General features: G+C 47.7%; 7 protein-coding genes across 7 annotated transcripts; 3 read left to right on the top strand and 4 right to left on the bottom strand.

Moving 5' to 3' along the window:
- Window positions 1-545: 545 nt before the first annotated feature.
- On the bottom strand, window positions 546-1,002 carry LOC121069425 (histone H2A type 2-C). The gene has a single exon (XM_040555611.1). The coding sequence runs from the start codon at window positions 1,000-1,002 to the stop codon at window positions 613-615; it is 390 nt and encodes a 129-aa protein (XP_040411545.1). The 3' UTR covers window positions 546-612.
- On the bottom strand, window positions 546-2,122 carry LOC121069370 (histone H3). Its single transcript, XM_040555505.1, has one exon. The coding sequence runs from the start codon at window positions 2,120-2,122 to the stop codon at window positions 1,712-1,714; it is 411 nt and encodes a 136-aa protein (XP_040411439.1). The 3' UTR covers window positions 546-1,711.
- A 942-nt stretch (window positions 2,123-3,064) lies between these two features.
- On the top strand, window positions 3,065-3,521 carry LOC121069408 (histone H2A type 2-C). The gene has a single exon (XM_040555582.1). The coding sequence runs from the start codon at window positions 3,065-3,067 to the stop codon at window positions 3,452-3,454; it is 390 nt and encodes a 129-aa protein (XP_040411516.1). The 3' UTR covers window positions 3,455-3,521.
- An 846-nt stretch (window positions 3,522-4,367) lies between these two features.
- On the bottom strand, window positions 4,368-4,799 carry LOC121069482 (histone H4). Its single transcript, XM_040555747.1, has one exon. It carries the CDS (start codon window positions 4,797-4,799, stop codon window positions 4,488-4,490), a length of 312 nt encoding a protein of 103 aa, XP_040411681.1. The 3' UTR covers window positions 4,368-4,487.
- Window positions 4,800-13,947: 9,148 nt separating this feature from the next.
- On the top strand, window positions 13,948-16,584 carry LOC121069354 (histone H1.01). The gene has a single exon (XM_040555467.1). The coding sequence runs from the start codon at window positions 15,055-15,057 to the stop codon at window positions 15,709-15,711; it is 657 nt and encodes a 218-aa protein (XP_040411401.1). The 5' UTR covers window positions 13,948-15,054; the 3' UTR covers window positions 15,712-16,584.
- A 21-nt stretch (window positions 16,585-16,605) lies between these two features.
- On the bottom strand, window positions 16,606-17,201 carry LOC121069419 (histone H2A-IV). The gene has a single exon (XM_040555599.1). It carries the CDS (start codon window positions 17,112-17,114, stop codon window positions 16,725-16,727), a length of 390 nt encoding a protein of 129 aa, XP_040411533.1. The 5' UTR covers window positions 17,115-17,201; the 3' UTR covers window positions 16,606-16,724.
- Window positions 17,202-17,313: 112 nt separating this feature from the next.
- LOC121069456 (histone H2B 7-like) lies at window positions 17,314-18,561 on the top strand. Its single transcript, XM_040555669.1, has one exon. The coding sequence runs from the start codon at window positions 17,462-17,464 to the stop codon at window positions 17,840-17,842; it is 381 nt and encodes a 126-aa protein (XP_040411603.1). The 5' UTR covers window positions 17,314-17,461; the 3' UTR covers window positions 17,843-18,561.
- Window positions 18,562-21,390: the final 2,829 nt, after the last annotated feature.

Below are 21,390 nucleotides of genomic sequence, written 5' to 3'. Positions count from 1 at the left end.
CGGAAAAGCCGCGAGCGAAGGGGCACCGAGCCCCTGGCTCTAGCGACCAAGGCGGGGGGGAGGTATCCGCCTTGCCAAGCACCATGAGGGCGCGGGGGAGCCGCTTCTTTCCTCCCATTGACTCTGCAGCCCGCAGGGAAAAAGCGCAGCGACCACGCGCGCTGGGCTCGCTTCAGCAGGCAGAGTCCGGCAGCTGCAGGGCCGGGCCGTGGCTCCGGCGGCGAGTGGGTTGAGCGCCCTCGCCCTTCGAAAAGCCCGCGCGGGGCAGCCACGGGCTCCAGCTGCTCCCGCACCGCGGGAGGCTCGACTCGAGCCCGGCTCGCCGGAGCTGGTGGTGCCTGGGCTCAGAGCGCTGCTCCGGGAGGCAAGTGCGGGGCCCACGAGGAACGGCCGGTACTGCTCGGCCGCAACCGAGCTCTCCCATGTGGAGCCTGGACCCGGGTGCAGGGGAAGCATCCCACACACTTCCAGCCAGAAGGGCGAGTGCACCCCCCACTCCCTCCTCTACCCCTTCAACACGAGCGTCTCAAGCTCTTTCTCGAGGCTGGGGGTGGCTCTGAAAAGAGCCTTTGGGCTTTACTGGTCTGCTCCGCGCCTGTCTCCGGGGCCTCTTTACTTGCTCTTCGCCTTGTGGCTTTCGGTCTTCTTGGGCAGCAGCACGGCCTGGATGTTGGGCAGCACCCCGCCCTGCGCGATGGTGACCTTGCCCAGCAGCTTGTTGAGCTCCTCGTCGTTGCGGATGGCCAGCTGCAGGTGGCGGGGGATGATGCGCGTCTTCTTGTTGTCGCGGGCCGCGTTGCCCGCCAGCTCCAGGATCTCGGCCGTCAGGTACTCCAGCACGGCCGCCAGGTACACCGGGGCGCCGGCGCCCACCCGCTCCGCGTAGTTGCCCTTGCGCAGCAGCCGGTGCACGCGGCCCACGGGGAACTGCAGCCCGGCCCGCGACGAGCGCGACTTGGCCTTGGCCCGCGCCTTCCCGCCCTGCTTCCCGCGCCCAGACATCGCCGATCGCTCCCTGCGCGCTGCACACACACGCCTCACGAACCGCCCTCTCCGGGTGAATCACCCGCGCCCTGCGGCCCGCCCTTATATCCCTTCCCTTTGCGCGGCCCGCGCCTCCTGATAGGCCGAGGCGCTCCCGGGGAGGACGCAGCCAATGGCCGAGCGAATCTCGTCCTGACCAATCGCCACGGCCCAGCGACCCTTCCCGCCCCACCTCTCCTTCTCGGCCCAGCCAATGACGCCGCTGTTTGCAGCGGGCGGCTCCGCTCCGAACGGGGTGCGGTTGCCCGGCGCCGTCCGCCGCTGCCCGCTCCCGCGCCCCCCCTTCCTCCTCGTCCCTTTTGTCACCGCTCCTTTGTCCTACGGCAGCTCGGCCGCTGAGGCGGGTGGGGGAGGAGGGCAGACCTGGAGGGGGACTTCAGTATGGGGCGGGCTGTCTGGGCGGGCGCCTCTTAGCGGGTAGGGAGAGATCCGGCAAAGGAAACGTGATACTCCTTGTTTGTACTAATTAATAACCAATTTATAGACTACTTTCAGAAGGGTAGTCTGTTTTACCCAATACCTATACCTTAAAGTAAGGTTTAGTTCTGAATTAAGTTCCAATAAAGAGTGCCACAGCTCTTTTGATTGTTTACGTATTGGCTCTTAAAAGAGCCTTTGGGATGATGATAGTTTCTTCTCCAAGTGAGTTTTTGTGGCTTAAAACTGCTTATGCACGCTCCCCGCGGATGCGGCGGGCGAGCTGGATGTCCTTGGGCATGATGGTGACGCGCTTGGCGTGGATGGCGCACAGGTTGGTGTCCTCGAAGAGCCCCACCAGGTAGGCCTCGCTCGCCTCCTGCAGCGCCATCACGGCCGAGCTCTGGAAGCGCAGGTCGGTCTTGAAGTCCTGCGCGATCTCGCGCACCAGCCGCTGGAAGGGCAGCTTGCGGATCAGCAGCTCCGTCGACTTCTGGTAGCGGCGGATCTCGCGCAGCGCCACCGTGCCGGGCCGGTAGCGGTGCGGCTTCTTCACGCCGCCCGTGGCCGGCGCGCTCTTGCGGGCCGCCTTGGTGGCCAGCTGCTTGCGGGGCGCCTTCCCGCCCGTCGACTTACGCGCCGTCTGCTTCGTGCGCGCCATCGCCAACAAGTGCCACAGCGAGTGAAGCAACTAAGGGAAGTGAGAGCGCGCCTGCACACTGCCTGTATATATAGCAGCGTTCCCAGCTCTGATAGGCGGATACGTAAACGCTTAATCTCATTGGTGGATTCTAATTTTAAATTTACCGCCTTTGGAACGGACCACCTACAGGTTTGGTCTTTGTTCTTTCCATGCACTTAGTCACGCGGACAATTTCTTATACACAGTATCAAGTGATTCTTCTATTTCTGGATTACATTCCCATACTATCTCAAGAATCTTTACAAAGCATTTAATATATTTTACTTTAAGTTTTCTATATTTCTTTATTTTCCCTATACAAAAAAATTATGTATTTTTTTTCGACATCGATGTTTTCATGCAGAAAGGCTTAAGTTGATCACTAATTTCTAGGAAGCCTTACTTTAACTTTTTTAAATATTGTAGTAAGAAAATAATTAGGAGGTAGCAAAAAGTGGTATCGATGGGACATAAAAAATGGAAAAGAGCGTAATGGAATTAAAGTGAAAATTTCTACTCGCTTTTTCTGATAATATAGTAACAACGCTTTAAATTTAGTCAGAAAATGAGGACTAGGCGCTGTTTAAAGTCATTGAATCTTTGTGAATTCGACTGAAGTTTACCGCGTTTCGTCTGCCAGACACCATCCCCAACCCCCGTACTCCCCCCCAAGTCCCCCCAGCTCTGCCCTTCCCTCCCTTCATCCCCTCCCGCCTCAGCGGCCGAGCTCCGACCGCGATTGGTCAGGGCGAGATTCGCTCGGCCATTGGCTGCGTCCTCCCCGGGAGCGCCTCGGCCTATCAGGAGGCGCGGGCCGCGCAAAGGGAAGGGATATAAGGGCGGGCCGCAGGGCGCGGGTGATTCACCCGGAGAGGGCGGTTCGTGAGGCGTGTGTGTGCAGCGCGCAGGGAGCGATCGGCGATGTCTGGGCGCGGGAAGCAGGGCGGGAAGGCGCGGGCCAAGGCCAAGTCGCGCTCGTCGCGGGCCGGGCTGCAGTTCCCCGTGGGCCGCGTGCACCGGCTGCTGCGCAAGGGCAACTACGCGGAGCGGGTGGGCGCCGGCGCCCCGGTGTACCTGGCGGCCGTGCTGGAGTACCTGACGGCCGAGATCCTGGAGCTGGCGGGCAACGCGGCCCGCGACAACAAGAAGACGCGCATCATCCCCCGCCACCTGCAGCTGGCCATCCGCAACGACGAGGAGCTCAACAAGCTGCTGGGCAAGGTCACCATCGCGCAGGGCGGGGTGCTGCCCAACATCCAGGCCGTGCTGCTGCCCAAGAAGACCGAAAGCCACAAGGCGAAGAGCAAGTAAAGAGGCCCCGGAGACAGGCGCGGAGCAAACCAGTAAAACCCAAAGGCTCTTTTCAGAGCCACCCCCAGCCTCGAGAAAGAGCTTGAGACGCTCGTGTTGAAGGGGTAGAGGAGGGAGTGGGGGTGAACTCGCCCTTCTGGCTGGAAGTGTGTGGGATGCTTCCCCTGCACCCGGGTCCAGGCTCCACATGGGAGAGCTCGGTTGCGGCCGAGCAGTACCGGCCGTTCCTCGTGGGCCCCGCACTTGCCTCCCGGAGCAGCGCTCTGAGCCCAGGCACCACCAGCTCCGGCGAGCCGGGCTCGAGTCGAGCCTCCCGCGGTGCGGGAGCAGCTGGAGCCCGTGGCTGCCCCGCGCGGGCTTTTCGAAGGGCGAGGGCGCTCAACCCACTCGCCGCCGGAGCCACGGCCCGGCCCTGCAGCTGCCGGACTCTGCCTGCTGAAGCGAGCCCAGCGCGCGTGGTCGCTGCGCTTTTTCCCTGCGGGCTGCAGAGTCAATGGGAGGAAAGAAGCGGCTCCCCCGCGCCCTCATGGTGCTTGGCAAGGCGGATACCTCCCCCCGCCTTGGTCGCTAGAGCCAGGGGCTCGGTGCCCCTTCGCTCGCGGCTTTTCCGGGTGCGGCTACAGCCGTGGGAGAGGCGGAGCCTGCCCTCAACACGTTGCGGGCTTGCTCTTCGTAGCGGTGGGTGGGTGCCTCCCTCGGAAGAGCCACCGGCTCGTACAGCGCTCTCAGTTAAGAAGCGGCCCGGCTGAGTCTCCCAAAAGTGGCTACTAAAAGCAAGGAGCAGCAAGGGAAGTGGGAAGGGAATCACGTAACACAGCACTGCAGAACGGCCTCAAGGACCGTGACAAACCGATCCGGTGCTAGGCACCAAAACGTTGGTGGGGCGGATATTAAAAGAATCAACGGATTTGTGCGCGGCTAACGTTTCACAACACGAAACAAAGACGACACAGCTCTTTCTGAAGACAAGGTGGGCGGCTCTTAAAAGAGCCTTTGGGGTGTGTCGAGAGGGTCTGAGAGCTGCCTGCGCGCTTTAGCCGCCGAAGCCGTAGAGGGTGCGTCCCTGGCGCTTGAGGGCGTAGACCACGTCCATGGCCGTGACCGTCTTGCGCTTGGCGTGCTCGGTGTAGGTGACGGCGTCGCGGATCACGTTCTCCAGGAAGACCTTGAGCACGCCGCGCGTCTCCTCGTAGATAAGCCCCGAGATGCGCTTGACGCCGCCGCGCCGCGCCAGGCGCCGGATGGCCGGCTTGGTGATGCCCTGGATGTTGTCGCGCAGCACCTTGCGGTGCCGCTTGGCGCCCCCCTTGCCGAGCCCCTTCCCGCCCTTGCCTCTGCCGGACATGGCGCTGCTGCTGCTGCTGCTGTTGCTGCTGCCTGAGCCGAGCTGTGAGCGGCCCGGTTCCGCGCCGCGGCTTTTATAGCGCGGGAGCCGACCTGGTTGGAAGCAGGGGCGGGCGCGAGGGGGGGGCGGTGCCGGCGACGCGTCCCCTCCTGCGGGCGGGGCGGGGCCTTCGCCCTCCTCCGCCGCTCTCGGGCACCTCCACGGGCCCCGCCGCGGCCCCGGCCCCGCCTCGGCCGCGCCCCCCCAAGCCCCGGCGGCTCCGGGCGGGGCGGTGGCGCTCCTTCTTTCCCTCCGGGGCCCAGCGCGACTGCATACACTTCTCCGATATTATTTTAAATTCTTATTTATTTATTTATTTTTCAATATTTTTTTTTTCTTTTTTGTTTGGGGATAGCTGTCATCATTGGCACTTAGAGACAGCCAACACTTTTACAAAACACAGATATTAATTTCTCATGCTTTCCCATATAAAAGCACTAGCGGTAAAGTGATATCTGGGCATGTCATTGAGAATAGCAGGTATTGAAATCAGTTTAGAGACTTCATATTATCGAGAATTTTTCTTTCTTTTTCTTTTTTTCCTTTTCCTTTTCCTCTTCCTTTTTTCTACCTAAACATCCAGATGATTTCTGCTACTGTTTACGTGAATACAGTATACGGTTTATATCAGACATCTGATTATCTTCAAACATTTTTTAGCTTTCTCATTATTATTTTTTCACTAGGGACTCCAATATTTACAGTTTGCAAGTTATGATCTACGGTAATAATATTATTGTAAATACTTCATCCCATTATTTACATTTCTAAGTAAAATGCAAATGAAGCTATATAAAGAGGCCAACCCAATGTACTTTTGGAGCAATCTAATCTTGAACCAATGACGTATTACCTTTGTGTGAAATTATGTTTGAAGTCTGATTTCATACTTCACTGATAAAATCTCCAGGAGTTGTTTCCCATGTCATATATTGCCAAAACTACTAATTTTTCTAGGTAAGTTAATGATGACATATTTACTTTAGAGGATTTCTTAGTTGCACGATCAGCAACTTTTCAGCAAATAACTGCCTCTGTTGTTCCTTGTGAATTGTATAATAGATTATAATTTTCTCTTATTTGTTGTTAAGTGGCCTGTTTGACACACAGAGTACTTGGTAAGCCAAGGAGTACATGAGTGGCAATCAATTGTGTGAAATCAATCTGTTTTCTTGCACCTGGAACCAAAACTTTGAACTTTACCTACACAGATCATGTATTTATTAGTAAGTATAATAAGCAGATACAGTTTTCTAGCCTAAAATACCTGTCCACTAATTTGGGTACATGCTTACTATGCATGCTACTCACAGGGAAGTTTGTTTTTGGTGTCCCTGCAAATCTCTAAATCCAGTCCTACAGTCTCCTCAATTCATAAATGAATGTGGCATGTAATAAAGTTTGTGGCTGGGACAATGCACACAGCATGTCTCCCCATATCCCCTGGAGCACCCATGACTTTAGAATTATCATGGCCACTTCCAGTGGCTTGTTTCGGTCATGTTTACATGACTCTTGGGGACTGCTCTTGAGAGCAGAAGCTGGGAGGTCACCTCCCACTGGGCCACTGTGATTCCACATGATAACTTCTCTGAATTACTGCATTCAAAACACCCTGCATGCTGCACTAGGCAACTGTAGGAAAGCCATTTTCCCCCAATCCATTGCTGTAAGTTCAAGAAAGCCTTTTGTCATTCATTCCAAGATATTTGTCTTCATCATAGATAACCCATTTCCTTATATAAGTGACTATGCTACATCACTTTGATACACATGAGCCTGAGAACTAACTTAAGCACAAGTAAGAGAGAGAAGCAATTTCCAGATGGGGAAAGAAATTCTTAGCTCACCTCTGCACAACCATGAATTAGTCAAAGACCCATGTTAGCCACTTTTTGAAACAAGCAACTTGTGTGTGTGTTGCTGACGACTGCTGTTGCTAAGATGTGAACCATGTCTCAGTACTTCTGAGGTCACGTTGCAGGAACTAAATGGTAGTGCTGAGAACTGGCTGCTAAATGTAAGGTGTGATGGGTCACCTCCATGGTCTTATGCTAGCATCTGCTTTGTGCTACAGGGCATTAAGAAAGCCACTTCTATGCTTTCACCTCAGGTCAGAGAAAAGTGTACATCTTGTTGTAGAAGCTGGCTATGCCTGACTCTCAGACTGTGGTATCGCTGTTGAGTCCATGATGGGTTTTAGCAGCATGGAGCTGGAGTTGATCCTTTTTTTTCTCTCCTGTGTCTGGAGTGTTGCTTAAGATTAAGTCACAAATATCCTGGTCACGCTTAAAAAAGGATTATACATCCATCTAGATCACTGCTACTAATTGGATGAAAATTAGTCATGCACATCAAATGCACAACAAAAGTGGCTACTTCAGCTATGTGCATATGTACCTCCATGACTGCAAAGATCTGACATCATTCTGAGTGGATAGGTTTTTTTTTTTTTTTTTCCATGTAATATGTCTTCGTTGCTGTGATACAACCTCATGACTGAAAATCAGTCATCACAACAGTTAAAGCCATACCTTAGTTTCTGCTGTCTGTCCTTGTAGGGCTCCTTTCAGTAGCTCGAAGCCCTCTGGGGCTGTAAGATTTGCATAATTCCAGTATGGAGAGTGTGACTACAATCCTGATACACACCTCATTATCCAGAGACAGAGGAAAGCCTGTCAAGTTGAAAGGCTCTGGGAACTCTGACAAGCCTTTCTCTCGCTGGCATTGGCATTGGTTCTGCCTCAGTCCTGGTGACTCCAGGAGGGAAGGTCTGTGCAAGTGATGGGATCTAAAAATATAATGATGAGGTCATTCTTTCCCAGCATCTTTCAGCTCAGATATTTTATACAGAAATCTCTCTGCCTGGCCTTGAAGGCTTCTGATTTTTTCCTCTGTCCTTTCAAATTACTTGTCGTTCTCTCCCCTATAGACATATTCTCTTCACCTCTCCTCAGCCACAAGAAAGGGTGTTCAGCTCTCCCACTGTTCTGGTTGCCACTTTGTCCTGCTTCATCTGCACCACAGAAAGTACGTTTTCCAGCTTTTTGCAAACACACACAGACAAGTCACTTAACTGCATATAAACGAGATTCTCCTCAATGAAATGGATAAACCCCACTTAGTATACATGTCCATCAACTGTTTCCCCATCTCCCACACTCACTTTCAATGTCCCTGTTTCTCAGCCTTTTATTATTTGTAATGCTAAATCATATCCTAAAGCAAGAGAAATGAGAGATGCTGTATACAGAGAAAGTCAATAAACACCGGATAAAAAATCCATTCAGGGCTCTCCAGTTCAAAGACATCCCCTCTGACTCAGGGTGCCTCCGGCCTACAAATCATTAGGAGCTAAGGGATCATTTTGGTGAGATAGTCTTCTTATACTCTTTTTTTTATTTTTAATTTTTTAATTTAACTGGCCTCTGTCACAGATGGGATATTGGCCCACAAGACAGTTTTTTGTAAATGACTGAGTTCTTGCACTGTTATGATAACAAGTCGCTATCTAGAATCCATTACAAAGGGCAGCGGAATCTCAAGGCTGCCCCATTCATATTGCTCATTCATTTCTCCCTGCTCAGGATCCAGGATTCCCTAACTGCAGAATCAAGTTCTACTACTACACCTTGTATTCCTCCTCTGTCCCCTTCCAGAGCTACATCTTATGTGTCCCTGACCTATCTGAGCATGAGCAAATGTCTCCCTCATCACTGAAGAGGCCATAACCAGGTGGTCCTATCACCTTAGTGGGAAGGAAGTTACAAAAAAGAGCTAAAATCATTTTCAAGAATCACCACGTTATGAGAATAAGCACATGTTGTAAAATAAAAACAGAAAAACCTAAAAAGTAATATTTTTTAAGTACAAGAATCCTTTACCTTTTCCTTAGTGTCAAAAGCAAACAAATAACTCTGGCCTTGTAGAGTGATGTGGCTGACAGCAGTAACCCTTGAAAGCCTTTCCATGCACCCAAGCATGCCAAAGCCTCTTTTCTTCTAAAGAATTAATTAAAGAACAAGCAGAGATTACACCTTTGTCTCCACTTAGGTTTTGGTACAACTGTTTATCCTACACTTTTTTTTTTGTTTGTTTCCATTTTTTCTTTCTCTCTCTTCCTGCCCCCCTCCCACCAGAAGATGCTTATTTATGTGAACATGCATTAAATCTAGACAGTTGGTATCAGAATTACTCAAATAATGAGCAGGCCCTTTTATCAACAGACTTGGATTATGGGGCCTATGAAGCTTCCTTCCTTGTAAGGGCCTCCTATTGCAGTTTGGGTAAATCCACAAAACCCAAAACCCACCTGGCTTCTCTTTACTTGCTAACTCTATAGAGCTGGACAGAGGCCCATCCCTGCCCATAGCTGCTCAATGCTGGCTTTGTTTCCTGGTCTTTAAACCTTATAGTTAAATGGAAGGTGTTACAGACTTCTAAATTCGAACAACACACTAGTTAAGCTTGTTATTCTGCTCTTTATTTCATGTACAAATCAACAAAAGATTCATTACATTTTCAGTATGTAAAAAAAAAATAATATCTGTATCAGGAAGGCCAAGGTTTAGACTTTAATACACTTTACTTAACTACTTCCTCAGACTAGCATACACATGGCAAGTTGCAGGCAAAATACATGAAATAATAAAACGCCAGGACTTCTTGAATGTGCCCACACTGTACACACATATCTCACTCATCAGCCTGTGAAGCCAAATTCCTGGCTTCCTAGCTGTCTGATAGCAGAAGTGCTGAGTGAGTGCCCTCACTTGTTTGTTGTGGGAAAATAGGGGCACCAGCCAGCCCTACCACTGTCCCTGGCAGTCTGGGTGACCTCCTAACCAGGGACAGTGCCTCTCCAGCACCAGCACTTAGCTTGCACAGCTACAAAGCATGTGCTATAAAAAACATAAGCTACAGCACAACATTGAATACCTCTTCAAAACTTTCTTTGCTGTCTTCTACAGGAAGGCAGCCAGCCTACATCGCTGCCAACCTAATGCTACTTTGTGATACTCCTGCTCTAGAATGATGGCATAAACAGCCCTATCTGGAGCAAGGACCTGTTTCACCCCCACAGCTCAGTAAAACTGGCAAGGCAGCATCCCTTAGCAAGAGCAACTTCACAAGGTGTATGACAAAACACTTTGGCTCTCAGTGATGGCACGTGCCCAGCCTACATGGTATTTGGGTACCACTGTCACTGCCTGTGTGACAAAAAAAAATGGGTGGTTGTTGGGTTTCAACCCAAATCTACCTTGCGTCTTGTCTCATCAGCACCTGGGGTGTTACCCATCAAGGAGATGGTGAACTGTGGACCTGCTCTGTATGCATGTACCAGCCCAAAGTCACTTTGTCCCCTGAGAAATGTCAAACATAGCTCTAACTGGAGGTAGGGGAACATGTAGATTGATCGTATTGTTCCCTGCAAGCACCAGTGCTGCTCTTAGCAGCATTCATGGGGAGCACTGGCACACAAGTAGGAAAGGGTGGAGAGCAGAAAGGGTGCAGAATTGCCAAGGGGTTGTGGGGAGTAAGAGCAGGCTGCTCAGCATTGCTCTGTGTGGGCTGCTCACTGGTCTGAGCAGTCAGGCCTCCGTGCTGATGGAGACACTACTTTGAAAGGACAATGTGGTAGCCCACTTTCTTGGTGACATTCACTGCTATTAAATGAGGGTAGAAGAAAAGCACTGCCAATTCGGGTGGAAAGGCGTTCTTTGGGGAGCCATGGATGGTTGAGCTTCTGTTAATGTTTCTTACCTATCACAGACAGCTTGCCTCAGGGCCTGACATTCTTGATCTCTGGCTGGTGACTACATTCAAAGCGTGCCAGGGTGGTCCAGAAGTTCATCTGTCAAATGCCTTACTTTAGTTTTGGAAGACCAAAGTTCTTTAAGACATGAATAATACTGTTCTTTGATAGCTGACTGACAATGAGGACCTTTTCTCTGCTGGTGTGTGAGAAAAGTAAAAATATTTTAACCCGGTCGACAGTGGAGGCTCCTGTATGGTATGGAGCAAAGTGCATCTTTTTTCCCCTTTGCTCCAGGGGAAGGTTTTGACCTCCAAATTTTTGTTGCTTATTTTCCCTCCCTCTACAGACAACACCAAGAAGGGCATCCTTCCCTGTTCCTCTATTGCCATATCCAGGTTAAGGACTAGATTTTCAGTTCCAAAATGACATGGCATAGCAATGATGCAGGGAGGCCTCAATAAGTGCCCCATCCCTTAACCAAGAGTACAGGGAGGAGTGTGCAACATTCCAGGAAGCTGAGTCTACAGAGACAGTCACCCACTGCCCTACCCTACTTGTCCTGCCCACTACAGATGCTTAGCCCCATGCTGGCTTAAAAAGCCCTGCATGGCCTCATTACACCTGGGAGTCTTAACAACAGCATCGGCAGCAACATTGGTATTATGCAGGCAAAGACTTGCAGAACTGCAATGAGTTTGTAGTTTGGTAGGTACTACTTTAAAATTGCTTATCAAAGGGTTAAAAAGCTGTTAAACTGTGCTGGCTGGTTGGATCACAAGAGCTATTACATTTGTAACTCGGATAAAGGATGAAGTCACTGAGGGCAAGTAAGACATGGGTGTAACGTTGTAATATGAGTGTAATCATGGTTGCAGGGAGTATTTACACCTCATTCCTGGGGAACATGTACACAGGAGTGCAGCACACAGCGTAAAGACCCTCACCTAAATCTCTGGAAGTTGTTGCTTGGAGGAAAGGAAGGGGCTGTGCTGCTCAGGCATACCCACTGTACTTTCTCCAGGTGTCTAAGAAAGATCCATCACTGGATCTCTCTGGATCTCCTACAGCTGGTAGAGTAGCCCATGAACCATGTTTGCATGGCTAGCTCTCATGCTAATGCCTCCTAACCCAATTCCTTGAGAACAACTGCCATGTTACCCTGCATTATTGCACACATATCTAAATATAACCCAAAGATCATTTTCTGAGGAACAAGTACTGGCAGGTCCTAAACTGGAGATGGGAATGTTTGATAGTTCTCATGTGCTGCACCATCTCTTGGCTGTAGTTCGTGTCTCCTTGCTTATACCAAGAGGTCTTAATAGAAAAATGCAAAAGTGGGACAGAGCTGGGCATCTGAAGGGAAGTGACTTGTAGTGCTCAGATTACAATCATGTACAGGTTTGTGATGTAGTGTGGCCTGCTGGGCTGCCCATGAGGTGAGAAGAATTGAAGTCATTCAGATATAGCAGATATTACAGTGATGATCTCTCCAAAGGCATCTCTGGAGATCCTGATGTCATTCTCCTCCTTTTCTAATGAATGAGGGAGTCTACCTCCCTCCACTCTCCTTATTGGGAAAACCAAACTGCAGGCAAGAGTTTAGGTAGGGCCTTCTTGTTGAGGTCTTTCTATAACAAAATATGCCTAAAATGCCTAACATGCATAAAATAAGATTTTTTTTTCCTTTTTCTCATTTGCTGACCTAGAGGTGAAACTGTGATTCCTGTTTTCTTTAGAATCCTTCACCACATTTTTTAATTGTCTGATTACATTTCTCCATTCCTTCTTACCTATCTGTTCTGACTGTGGAGCAAACACCTTTTCAAACTGCCAAATGCATTATAACTTTCCAAAATATTGGTCCTGCATGTATTTCTTTCACATAGAGAAGATGTGTTCCAAACATCAGTTCTGTGTTGCTGAAGTTATTTGCCACCTTTGCTGCAGAGCCACTAGAAAAGAAAGAGCAGAACTTAGTGTTATACCCGTGTCATGAAATTTCTGAAGTTACTTCAGCTTCTTTTAAGGTGGCAAGCTGTAACTGTTGTAGATCAGAAGCTGCTACCCATATTATTAGCTGGCCCTGCTGGGAAAGGTAAAGGGTAGCAAGTGCTGGGAGAAAAGCTAGGCAGACAACTGGGACAGTGACCATCTTAACCACTTCAATTTGAGCCCCCAATAAACACAAAACAATACCTTGTGAAGCCACAACTGAGGGGTGCAGTATTTAAATCTCCTTCAGTGAAGGTTACTGAAGTTAATGCCTATGAGTTCAAAATAACAAGATTGGGCAGGAACAATTTTAATGCTGCGGGCACTTCATACATGATCTACACCTTTCTTCTGTCTTGATGTGCCGTGAAGTCTCTTGGCAGCTGTTAAATGTCATCTCCAAGCCCTGCTAGATATTGCCCTATGTAATCAAGTCACTGAAACATCTCATTCATTGGTTTATGAACACACGTAGAAAATGAGCTAACAAAAATTCTTATTTTACTTCAATTTTGGTAACTCATGGAGGTATGTCTTCAATATCCCCATTCACTCTGATATATTTCATTCTCATATCCTTATCTTGTGCTGCATAATTTTTACAAATAAGATCCAGAAAGCTCCGATGAGATACCTCCTTCTATCACCTTCCTCTTGTAACATTACAGAGCTCAGGTGCACTTTTCCTGCAATCTTTTTCCTTATAGTTTTGTCTTCTAGGATGCAGGTTGCTTTGTTTCTCTTTATTGTATTTGGTTTACAGTTTTGTAACCAGTGAAACCCAATTTAACAGAAAACTCAGAAAACTAATGTTTTCATGTTGTATACATGTTTAGTATTGACAAAACAGCAGCTGTAAATTAAAAACAAAATGAGGTGGAAATAGAATTACACTTATCTAAAGCTAAGCATTCATACAATTTGAAATTTTGGTTGCCAATATCTGCATAAATTGTGTTTACATTATGTGCTATATCTGGTGATATCAAAGAAAATGAGAAAAGTGTAATATTTGTGTGATTCTTAAATAACTATTAAAAGGCAACGGATAATATACTTCTTTATAATCAGGTACAGATTCAGTAGTATTATTCCAGAACTCCATCCTGTTTTCAGCAGATTACATGATCTTCAAGCAGATATCAATATTGATTGAATTCTTCCTGGTTCTTTAGGAGTGAACTATGGCCTACCACTCCCCTAATTGAAACCCAGGTTATCACAATGAGTTCTTGTCAGGAAAGCAGTTCCTCGTTTCTATGACTGTAAAATGCATAAGAAAGAATTAGGTGGGCTTTTTTTTCTTTTCTTTTCTCTCTTTTTTTTTTTTTTTGACAGGCAAGAAGATTCAGCATTGGCTTTATTGAAACCTTTGTCTACATACACTGTGTGAGAGGTACAGGAAAAAAAAAAAAGTAACGTGGTTTTAAATTTTCCAGCTATTACAGAAAATACACAACAAGATAATGCTTTCTGGGCAGTAAGAACCTAACTACATAACTGCTACGTTAGGTCCTCCACATCTTAAATTACTAGAGACACAAAAGTAATATCAGTAAAAATAACCAGAAGTTTAGGAGATTGCTTTCTGTTAGAAAGCTGCTGTTTTGTAACGTAGGGTATTGAGTTACTTGAAATAGAAATGCAACATGAAAAAAAAAATCTTGATCTACTTAATAATTAGTACAGAAATTCATATGGAAAACAAACAAAGGAAAAAAAGCACAAGGCAGCAAGTTAAGTTTGCCTCCCTTCTAGTGAAATTCCAGGAAGACAAAATAAAACAACTACATGTTCATAGATTTCCAAACATTAACAAATTGCTTATGGCTGTATAATAAGTGCAATAGGAGGTAGTATGAGACGCTATTTCAATAGACTTTAGCGTTTTAGGAGGTAAAACACATGGTCAAAGGAACCAGTTCTTAATCCATATTCAGAGCTGAAAGAGGAGTCTGTGTTACTTCCTCCTCTTCAAAATCAATTTAAACAGTCAAAATAGCTTTAAATCGGCAGATTTCGGTTTGGACCACAAGAAAACCCTCTAAAGAATCAGACATAGTAGTTGCCGTGACATTTATGTCTAAAGGAAATTTTTAATTTGCAATGAAAAACAAAAGTTTCTCTGTTCAGAGGTCTCTCCAGCAGCAGCACACGGGATTTCTGGCTTCTCCTTTATCTCAGGGCGCGTGTCCGCGGCTGAAAACTCTCCCGAACGCAAGTACCTGGTCTTCTCCTCCCTCCCCGGGGAGATGGGGCGATTTGGTGGCAGAAATTCCGAGGAAAATACACTTTTGTTAGTCCAAAGAAACACAAATCGAGCACACCGAAGGGCTCCCCGGCCGTGCAGCGGGGCGGGCTCTGCAACGCACCAATCACCGCGCGGCTCCTCTCTAAAAATACGAGCATCTGACCCACGCCAGCCCAATTGTGTTCGCCTGCTCCGCAGAGGACGCCGCCGCGATGTCCGAGACCGCTCCCGCCGCCGCTCCCGATGCGCCCGCGCCCGCCGCCAAGGCCGCCGGCAAGAAGCCGAAGAAGGCGGCGGGCGGCTCCAGGGCGCGCAGGCCCGCGGGCCCCAGCGTCACCGAGCTGATCACCAAGGCCGTGGCCGCCTCCAAGGAGCGCAAGGGGCTCTCCCTCGCCGCGCTCAAGAAGGCGCTGGCCGCCGGCGGCTACGACGTGGAGAAGAACAACAGCCGCATCAAGCTGGGGCTCAAGAGCCTCGTCGGCAAGGGCACCCTGGTGCAGACCAAGGGCACCGGCGCCTCCGGCTCCTTCCGCCTCAGCAAGAAGCCCGGCGAGGTGAAGGAGAAGGCGCCCAAGAAGCGGGCGGCCGCGGCCAAGCCCAAGAAGCCGGCGGCCAAGAAGCCCGCCGGCGCCGCCAAGAAGCCCAAGAAGCCGGCGGTGAAGAAGAGCCCCAAGAAAGCCAAGAAGCCGGCGGCTGCTGCCACCAAGAAGGCTGCCAAGAGCCCCAAGAAGGCCGCCAAGGCTGGCCGCCCTAAGAAGGCAGCAAAGAGCCCGGCCAAGGCGAAGGCGGTGAAGCCCAAAGCTGCCAAGCCCAAGGCAGCCAAGCCGAAAGCAGCCAAGGCGAAGAAGGCGGCGCCCAAGAAGAAGTAAAATATCCTAGAAGAGTCCTGCTGTACATATTTTGTTATCCAACGGCTCTTTTAAGAGCCACCCACACTTTCCCTAAAGGAGCTGAGGCACCGAGGTCGTCAGTCACCTGCAGCAAGGATCCAGAAATTCGTAAGTCGTCAGAGGTCAATTGTCTTTTTCCCCTGCGATTTCTGAAGTGAACCCTAACAAGCATGGTATAACGCGGCGGCTTTAGGGAAGTGTAGACTTTTGCATCTTTTGCCAAGTAATTGGTTTGACTGCCATGACGAAATGTTTTATAATGATTTGATAAAAATCGGATGTAACTTTTTTTAAGTATATATTTTGTAACAAAAATAATGGATTTGCCAGGCACGCTACTACTGAGCCATGTCTAATGTATTGTATTATTTCTTAAGGTGCCTCCTTAAATGCTTCTGTGTACTACGGGGGGAGGAGGGGAGGCTTTTCTTACCGTCCCGAAAACAGCCCTGAGCTCTCCAATTCCTTTTGTCCCCTTTGAGAAAGAAAAGCAGTTCTAGGTATTGGAAAAGCCCGCCCTGACCAAGGATTGGCCAGCGCCGAGCCCAGCCCGCTGCCCCCTTCCCCCTCCCCGCGCGCTTCCCCGGAGAAGATCGCGGCTGGTGCGGCGGCTGCTGCCGCTCGTAAGGAAGGAAAACGCGGAAGGGGGACGGGATGGAGGCGGGACCTGACACCGAAGTGGGTTGTTTTCACTTTCTCCGGTTTAAGAACTAAACGTATTCTGCCTCGTCCCAGGGAGAACTTGTTTCGGGAGAACGTTATGGCACGACTTTGTTAACGAAAACATGGAAAGCGTTGCTACTATGGCCCAAACAAAAATACCGATAATAAACGTATGAAAAAAAAAAAAAACAGCACGGGTTGAGTAATTCATGCAACTGCATAACTGTATTACGGATTACTGAGCTCCTTTATGATTTTGTGGGTGGCTCTGAAAAGAGCCTTTGGATTATCGTCTCCAGGCACGACAACGTGCAGCTTTTCTGTTGCGTTCACTTGGCCTTGGCCTTGTGGCTGTCGGTCTTCTTGGGCAGCAGCACAGCCTGGATGTTGGGCAGCACCCCGCCCTGCGCGATGGTGACCTTGCCCAGCAGCTTGTTGAGCTCCTCGTCGTTGCGGATGGCCAGCTGCAGGTGGCGGGGGATGATGCGCGTCTTCTTGTTGTCGCGGGCCGCGTTGCCCGCCAGCTCCAGGATCTCGGCCGTCAGGTACTCCAGCACGGCCGCCAGGTACACCGGGGCGCCGGCGCCCACCCGCTCCGCGTAGTTGCCCTTGCGCAGCAGCCGGTGCACGCGGCCCACGGGGAACTGCAGCCCGGCCCGCGACGAGCGCGACTTGGCCTTGGCCCGCGCCTTCCCGCCCTGCTTCCCGCGCCCAGACATCGCTGCCAGCCGCTCCGCTAAGCAGCCAGCGGCAGAAGACAGCGCGCAGCCAGGGGCGCTCGGCTACACCCCCTCTATGGCCCGGAGCCCCCGCGCTGATAGGCTGGCACGTAGGGCTTCGCCGCGCAGCCAATGAGGGACCGAATCCAAATCGGACCAATAAAGGACGGCTGTAGAGGAGGGATGACGCGACGCCGCATACTGACCAATGACAGGAGGCAGAAGGAATGCTGCTCATTTGCATAGGGGAGCTATAAATAAATGGCCCGCGGCCGCTTCCCCCTGCGTTCGCTTTTCTGTTGTCAGCTGGGCGGAAGTTGGTCCCTGAGACGTTCCCGCCGCCAGCAATGCCCGAACCGGCCAAGTCCGCGCCCGCGCCCAAGAAGGGCTCCAAGAAAGCCGTCACCAAGACGCAGAAGAAGGGCGACAAGAAAAGGAAGAGAGCACGGAAGGAGAGCTACTCGATCTACGTGTACAAGGTGCTGAAGCAGGTGCACCCCGACACTGGCATCTCGTCCAAGGCTATGGGCATCATGAACTCCTTCGTCAACGACATCTTCGAGCGCATCGCCGGCGAGGCGTCGCGCCTGGCGCACTACAACAAGCGCTCGACCATCACCTCGCGGGAGATCCAGACGGCCGTGCGGCTCCTGCTGCCCGGCGAGCTGGCCAAGCACGCCGTCTCCGAGGGCACCAAGGCGGTCACCAAGTACACCAGCTCCAAGTAAGCTGCCTCTGCAGCCCATGCCAGACCTGCTCGACCCAAAGGCTCTTTTAAGAGCCACCCACCTTTTCAATAAAAGGGCTGTATAGTCATATAAGGAGGGGTGGGGGGGACAATTCGAGATGTTATTTAGTGTGATCGTGCTTTATAGAGTCATCCGAAGTTACAGTTAAAACTAATTACAGTAAAAAAATCCCAGCTAGTTTTGTGTACCAAGAAATGAAAACTTCTTTTAGAAAAAAAAAGTATGTGCAAGTAATGTCTTTATTGTAATGGATTTTTTTTTTTTTTTTCTGTAGGTGAAACTCTTAACCGTTTACTTTTTCACTTTTGTTTTAAAAATTATATATTTATTGTACAATGCATTCTGATCAATGTCCTGTTTCAGTTTCCCTACGGTTTTCATGTATCTGCTGCAAATGTAAGGAAAACTTTTGTGTAGATTATTAGCTCTTGAGAGAGAATTCAATTTGCTTTATTGTTAACGGAAGCTCTGTGTACGGTGTTGTAGCTGCTGTAACAACGTCTACTGCTTGAGGGTGCCTCAGTCCGTATATATTTTCAGAGTTGAACTGAAGCAGGTGTCCACAGTGCACTGTAATGTAGAAACTTAAATAGTAACAATTGCTTTCTTGATAAGCTGTTAATCACTGTTACTAGCTACCAGCCTCCACATCTAAAAAAGCATATAATGGTTAATAAAACACAAGTTTTTTTCTAAAAGTTCCTTATCTTCAGCAATTTTCTTCTGTACATGTGAATTTTGCAGTAGTTTGCACAGCTTCTCCCTATATCTTCTTTAGGAGAGAATATTCCCCTCATTAATGCCAAGTGAAGATGAATATTATTTCATATGTACTTCATGTTTCCTATATTTATATCTCAGTTACAGTGAAATGATTAAGAACTTCAAAACTAGCCACTGTGTATCATGAGCTTATTGTCGTTACTGAGCAGCCCTGAAGTCTTTCATTCCCCAAATCACTGTTTTTCTGAATTTCCCCATCACATATATTCTTGGGTAATTAGACATTGCTGCAAATGCAGATCTGAGCCATAATCATCCTCTTCCCCAAATGGATCTGAATAATCCTTAATTCCAAATGTTAACTGGTAGCCTCATCAACACGCTTGGCCCCATACAAGGACAGCCAAACCCCAAAGTCAAGCTTTCTGGTACTGACTGACTGTTGTTTGGAAGTGCTGGTACAGGGGCAGGCACTAAGTCTCTTACATTGGTCGTTAATGTACTGGAATTAATTTCAGCTTGAAGGCTGGTGGGGGACATCTTGGATTGGATTTTAGACATCTGATGGTAAGAGCCACGCTCCCTGTTCTGCAGTTTCAAACTGTGTCTGGAGATCCGCTCTCAAAATGCCTTAGTATAAACTCTGAAATAGTTTTCATTTTCTGGGCCTCTCTATGCATCCAGTACTTAAAAGGATGAATAAAATATGCTGTGTTCCAGTCTCTAGGCTCTTACGTAATGGAATATGTGGGTGGCTAGAGAGGGAATCTAGAAAATATCTAAAAGCGCTCATATTTTGACAGTGGTGATAATCATTAGAACAATTTGTCAGAAGCTATTATTCTTAGTAATCAGTTATGTAAAAGTCAAATTCATTCCTGTTGTCCCTAAATAAATAAATAAATAAATAAATGATAAAAACCTTAGTTTAAACTGCACCTGTCACAGGAGCCCAGTGGTGCATTTCCTCCCCCTAACTCAGGAATCCACAAGCATTATTACAACCTTTCCTGTCTTTGTATGCTGGCTGCTTCATTTATGTAGCTTTCACATAAATTTTGTGTGATCGTTCTTTCAGTCTCTCTATTTTAAGACTGTTCAGTATATGCAATAAGACTGTTTCAGTATGTGCAGTTCTTGCTGGAGTCCTGAAATTTGTCTCCAGAGAAAATATTGTTTATGATTTCTTCCTCCAATCTTAGTACAATATTTAAATCTCAGGAACATTATTGGGCTATAATGTGAACAAAGCATTTCAACCTGCACACATGCATCCTCAGATCTATTTGTAATCCAACCATTGCTCTGTATCCCAGTGCTGAGACCCAAGTCACTGCAAAGATGAAACCCAACTACTGTGGAAAATGTGTACTTGCTTTTTTCACCAGCAGCAGTAGCAGTAGGATTTAGGCTGGGCAAGAATGGCAAACGTAACAATTTAATTCCACAGGAGGATGAACATTGAAAATTAATCAAGACAATAGTGTGAATATAAAGTCACACGATAGTGCATTCATACATCTTTCATGTCATTTAATATTTACTATTCAGTTCAAAGCAATTTTCTTTGTCTTATATGAGACATTTTTCTCGGATTATATTGCCCAGGAACTGTAGGGTGGCATAATCTTCAAATACATCATCCTAGGAATTGCTATAAACCGTGATCTTTAAACAGGCCGTTTATACTGTATTTTTTCTACTGTCTGTGCCTATCTTTAAAATCTCTCTCTATTCACAGCAACAGAAATACAGGGTGTACATATATATATTTTTATACAAATGTAAAAATACTTTTTTTATATATATATATATCAGTACCTTCTTCTATAGGAAATGGTCAGAGTTATGCTGTTATTTATGCCTGTAGTGCATTATCAGCCACAATAATCTGTAAAGAGAACAATCTAAACAGTCAAAAAAATGCCAGTCTTTTTTTTTTTTTTTTTTTTTTTTTTTTTTTTTTTTCCAATAGACTAGTAGAGTTGTAGCATTTTTGGAAACACATACCTTCTCTAGATCAGTATACCCGCAGTAAATTTTATATTTATCATACGTTATGGGTTAAGCAAAATGAAACAAAAACATGCTTTTATTTTTTTGCTAAAGTTAAATACACCACCTAGAATAACAATGCTTCTCTGATGAACTGATGGGGCGCTAAATTAGAATAAGTTTCAGAAATGATAAATAAAATGATCGATGTCATAGACAGGATCCAAAAACTGAACAAAACACATGCCTGCTATAACCATTTTATACTACTTCATATTTTATTATTGTTGTTGTTGTGTTTTTTTTTTTTTTTTTTTTTTGAGTAAGTCAATATTTACTCACCTACTTATCGAGTTATTTGTCCTAATGGCCAGAGACTATTTATTATTAAAAATAGTGACAATTATTGCTATTTTAGTCTAGCCACTTTCTCAGAGACTTTATTTTCCAGTTTTATTAAGAAAGAGTATATTTCAAAATAATTAGAATTAAGAGAGAAATTATTAGCAACAAGTATGGAAAAAGATTTTGTCTTATTTATACCTTGATGTAATGTTTTGATCAATAATGAAAATACGCCTAGTTCAGATTTTAAATGAAAACGTGGAGTCCTCAGCACCAAAAATGTGATCTCCGGGTTGCGCTGTATCCAAACACAGGGCAGCTCAAGACATGACACAAATCTCAGTGCATAAAATGTCTGGAAGTAGAGAGGAATCCATCTGGGAATGCTCCTTGTTCACATACATACAAGGAGAGAAGAAACATAAAGAGCAGGGCAGCTCTGTCCTTGGGGACAGGGGTCACAG

The sequence above is a fragment of the Cygnus olor genome, chromosome 1 (assembly GCF_009769625.2).
Source record: "Cygnus olor isolate bCygOlo1 chromosome 1, bCygOlo1.pri.v2, whole genome shotgun sequence".
NCBI lineage: Eukaryota > Metazoa > Chordata > Aves > Anseriformes > Anatidae > Cygnus > Cygnus olor.
The sequence above is the reverse complement of the archived record's forward strand: the minus strand, read 5'-3'. Positions and strand labels throughout refer to the sequence as shown.

Coding starts and splice junctions, on each gene's coding strand:
- LOC121069456 (XM_040555669.1), top strand. CDS start 17,462: ATGCCCGAACCGGCCAAGTCCGCGCCCGCGCCCAAGAAGGGCTCCAAG.
- LOC121069370 (XM_040555505.1), bottom strand. CDS start 2,122: ATGGCGCGCACGAAGCAGACGGCGCGTAAGTCGACGGGCGGGAAGGCG.
- LOC121069408 (XM_040555582.1), top strand. CDS start 3,065: ATGTCTGGGCGCGGGAAGCAGGGCGGGAAGGCGCGGGCCAAGGCCAAG.
- LOC121069419 (XM_040555599.1), bottom strand. CDS start 17,114: ATGTCTGGGCGCGGGAAGCAGGGCGGGAAGGCGCGGGCCAAGGCCAAG.
- LOC121069354 (XM_040555467.1), top strand. CDS start 15,055: ATGTCCGAGACCGCTCCCGCCGCCGCTCCCGATGCGCCCGCGCCCGCC.
- LOC121069482 (XM_040555747.1), bottom strand. CDS start 4,799: ATGTCCGGCAGAGGCAAGGGCGGGAAGGGGCTCGGCAAGGGGGGCGCC.
- LOC121069425 (XM_040555611.1), bottom strand. CDS start 1,002: ATGTCTGGGCGCGGGAAGCAGGGCGGGAAGGCGCGGGCCAAGGCCAAG.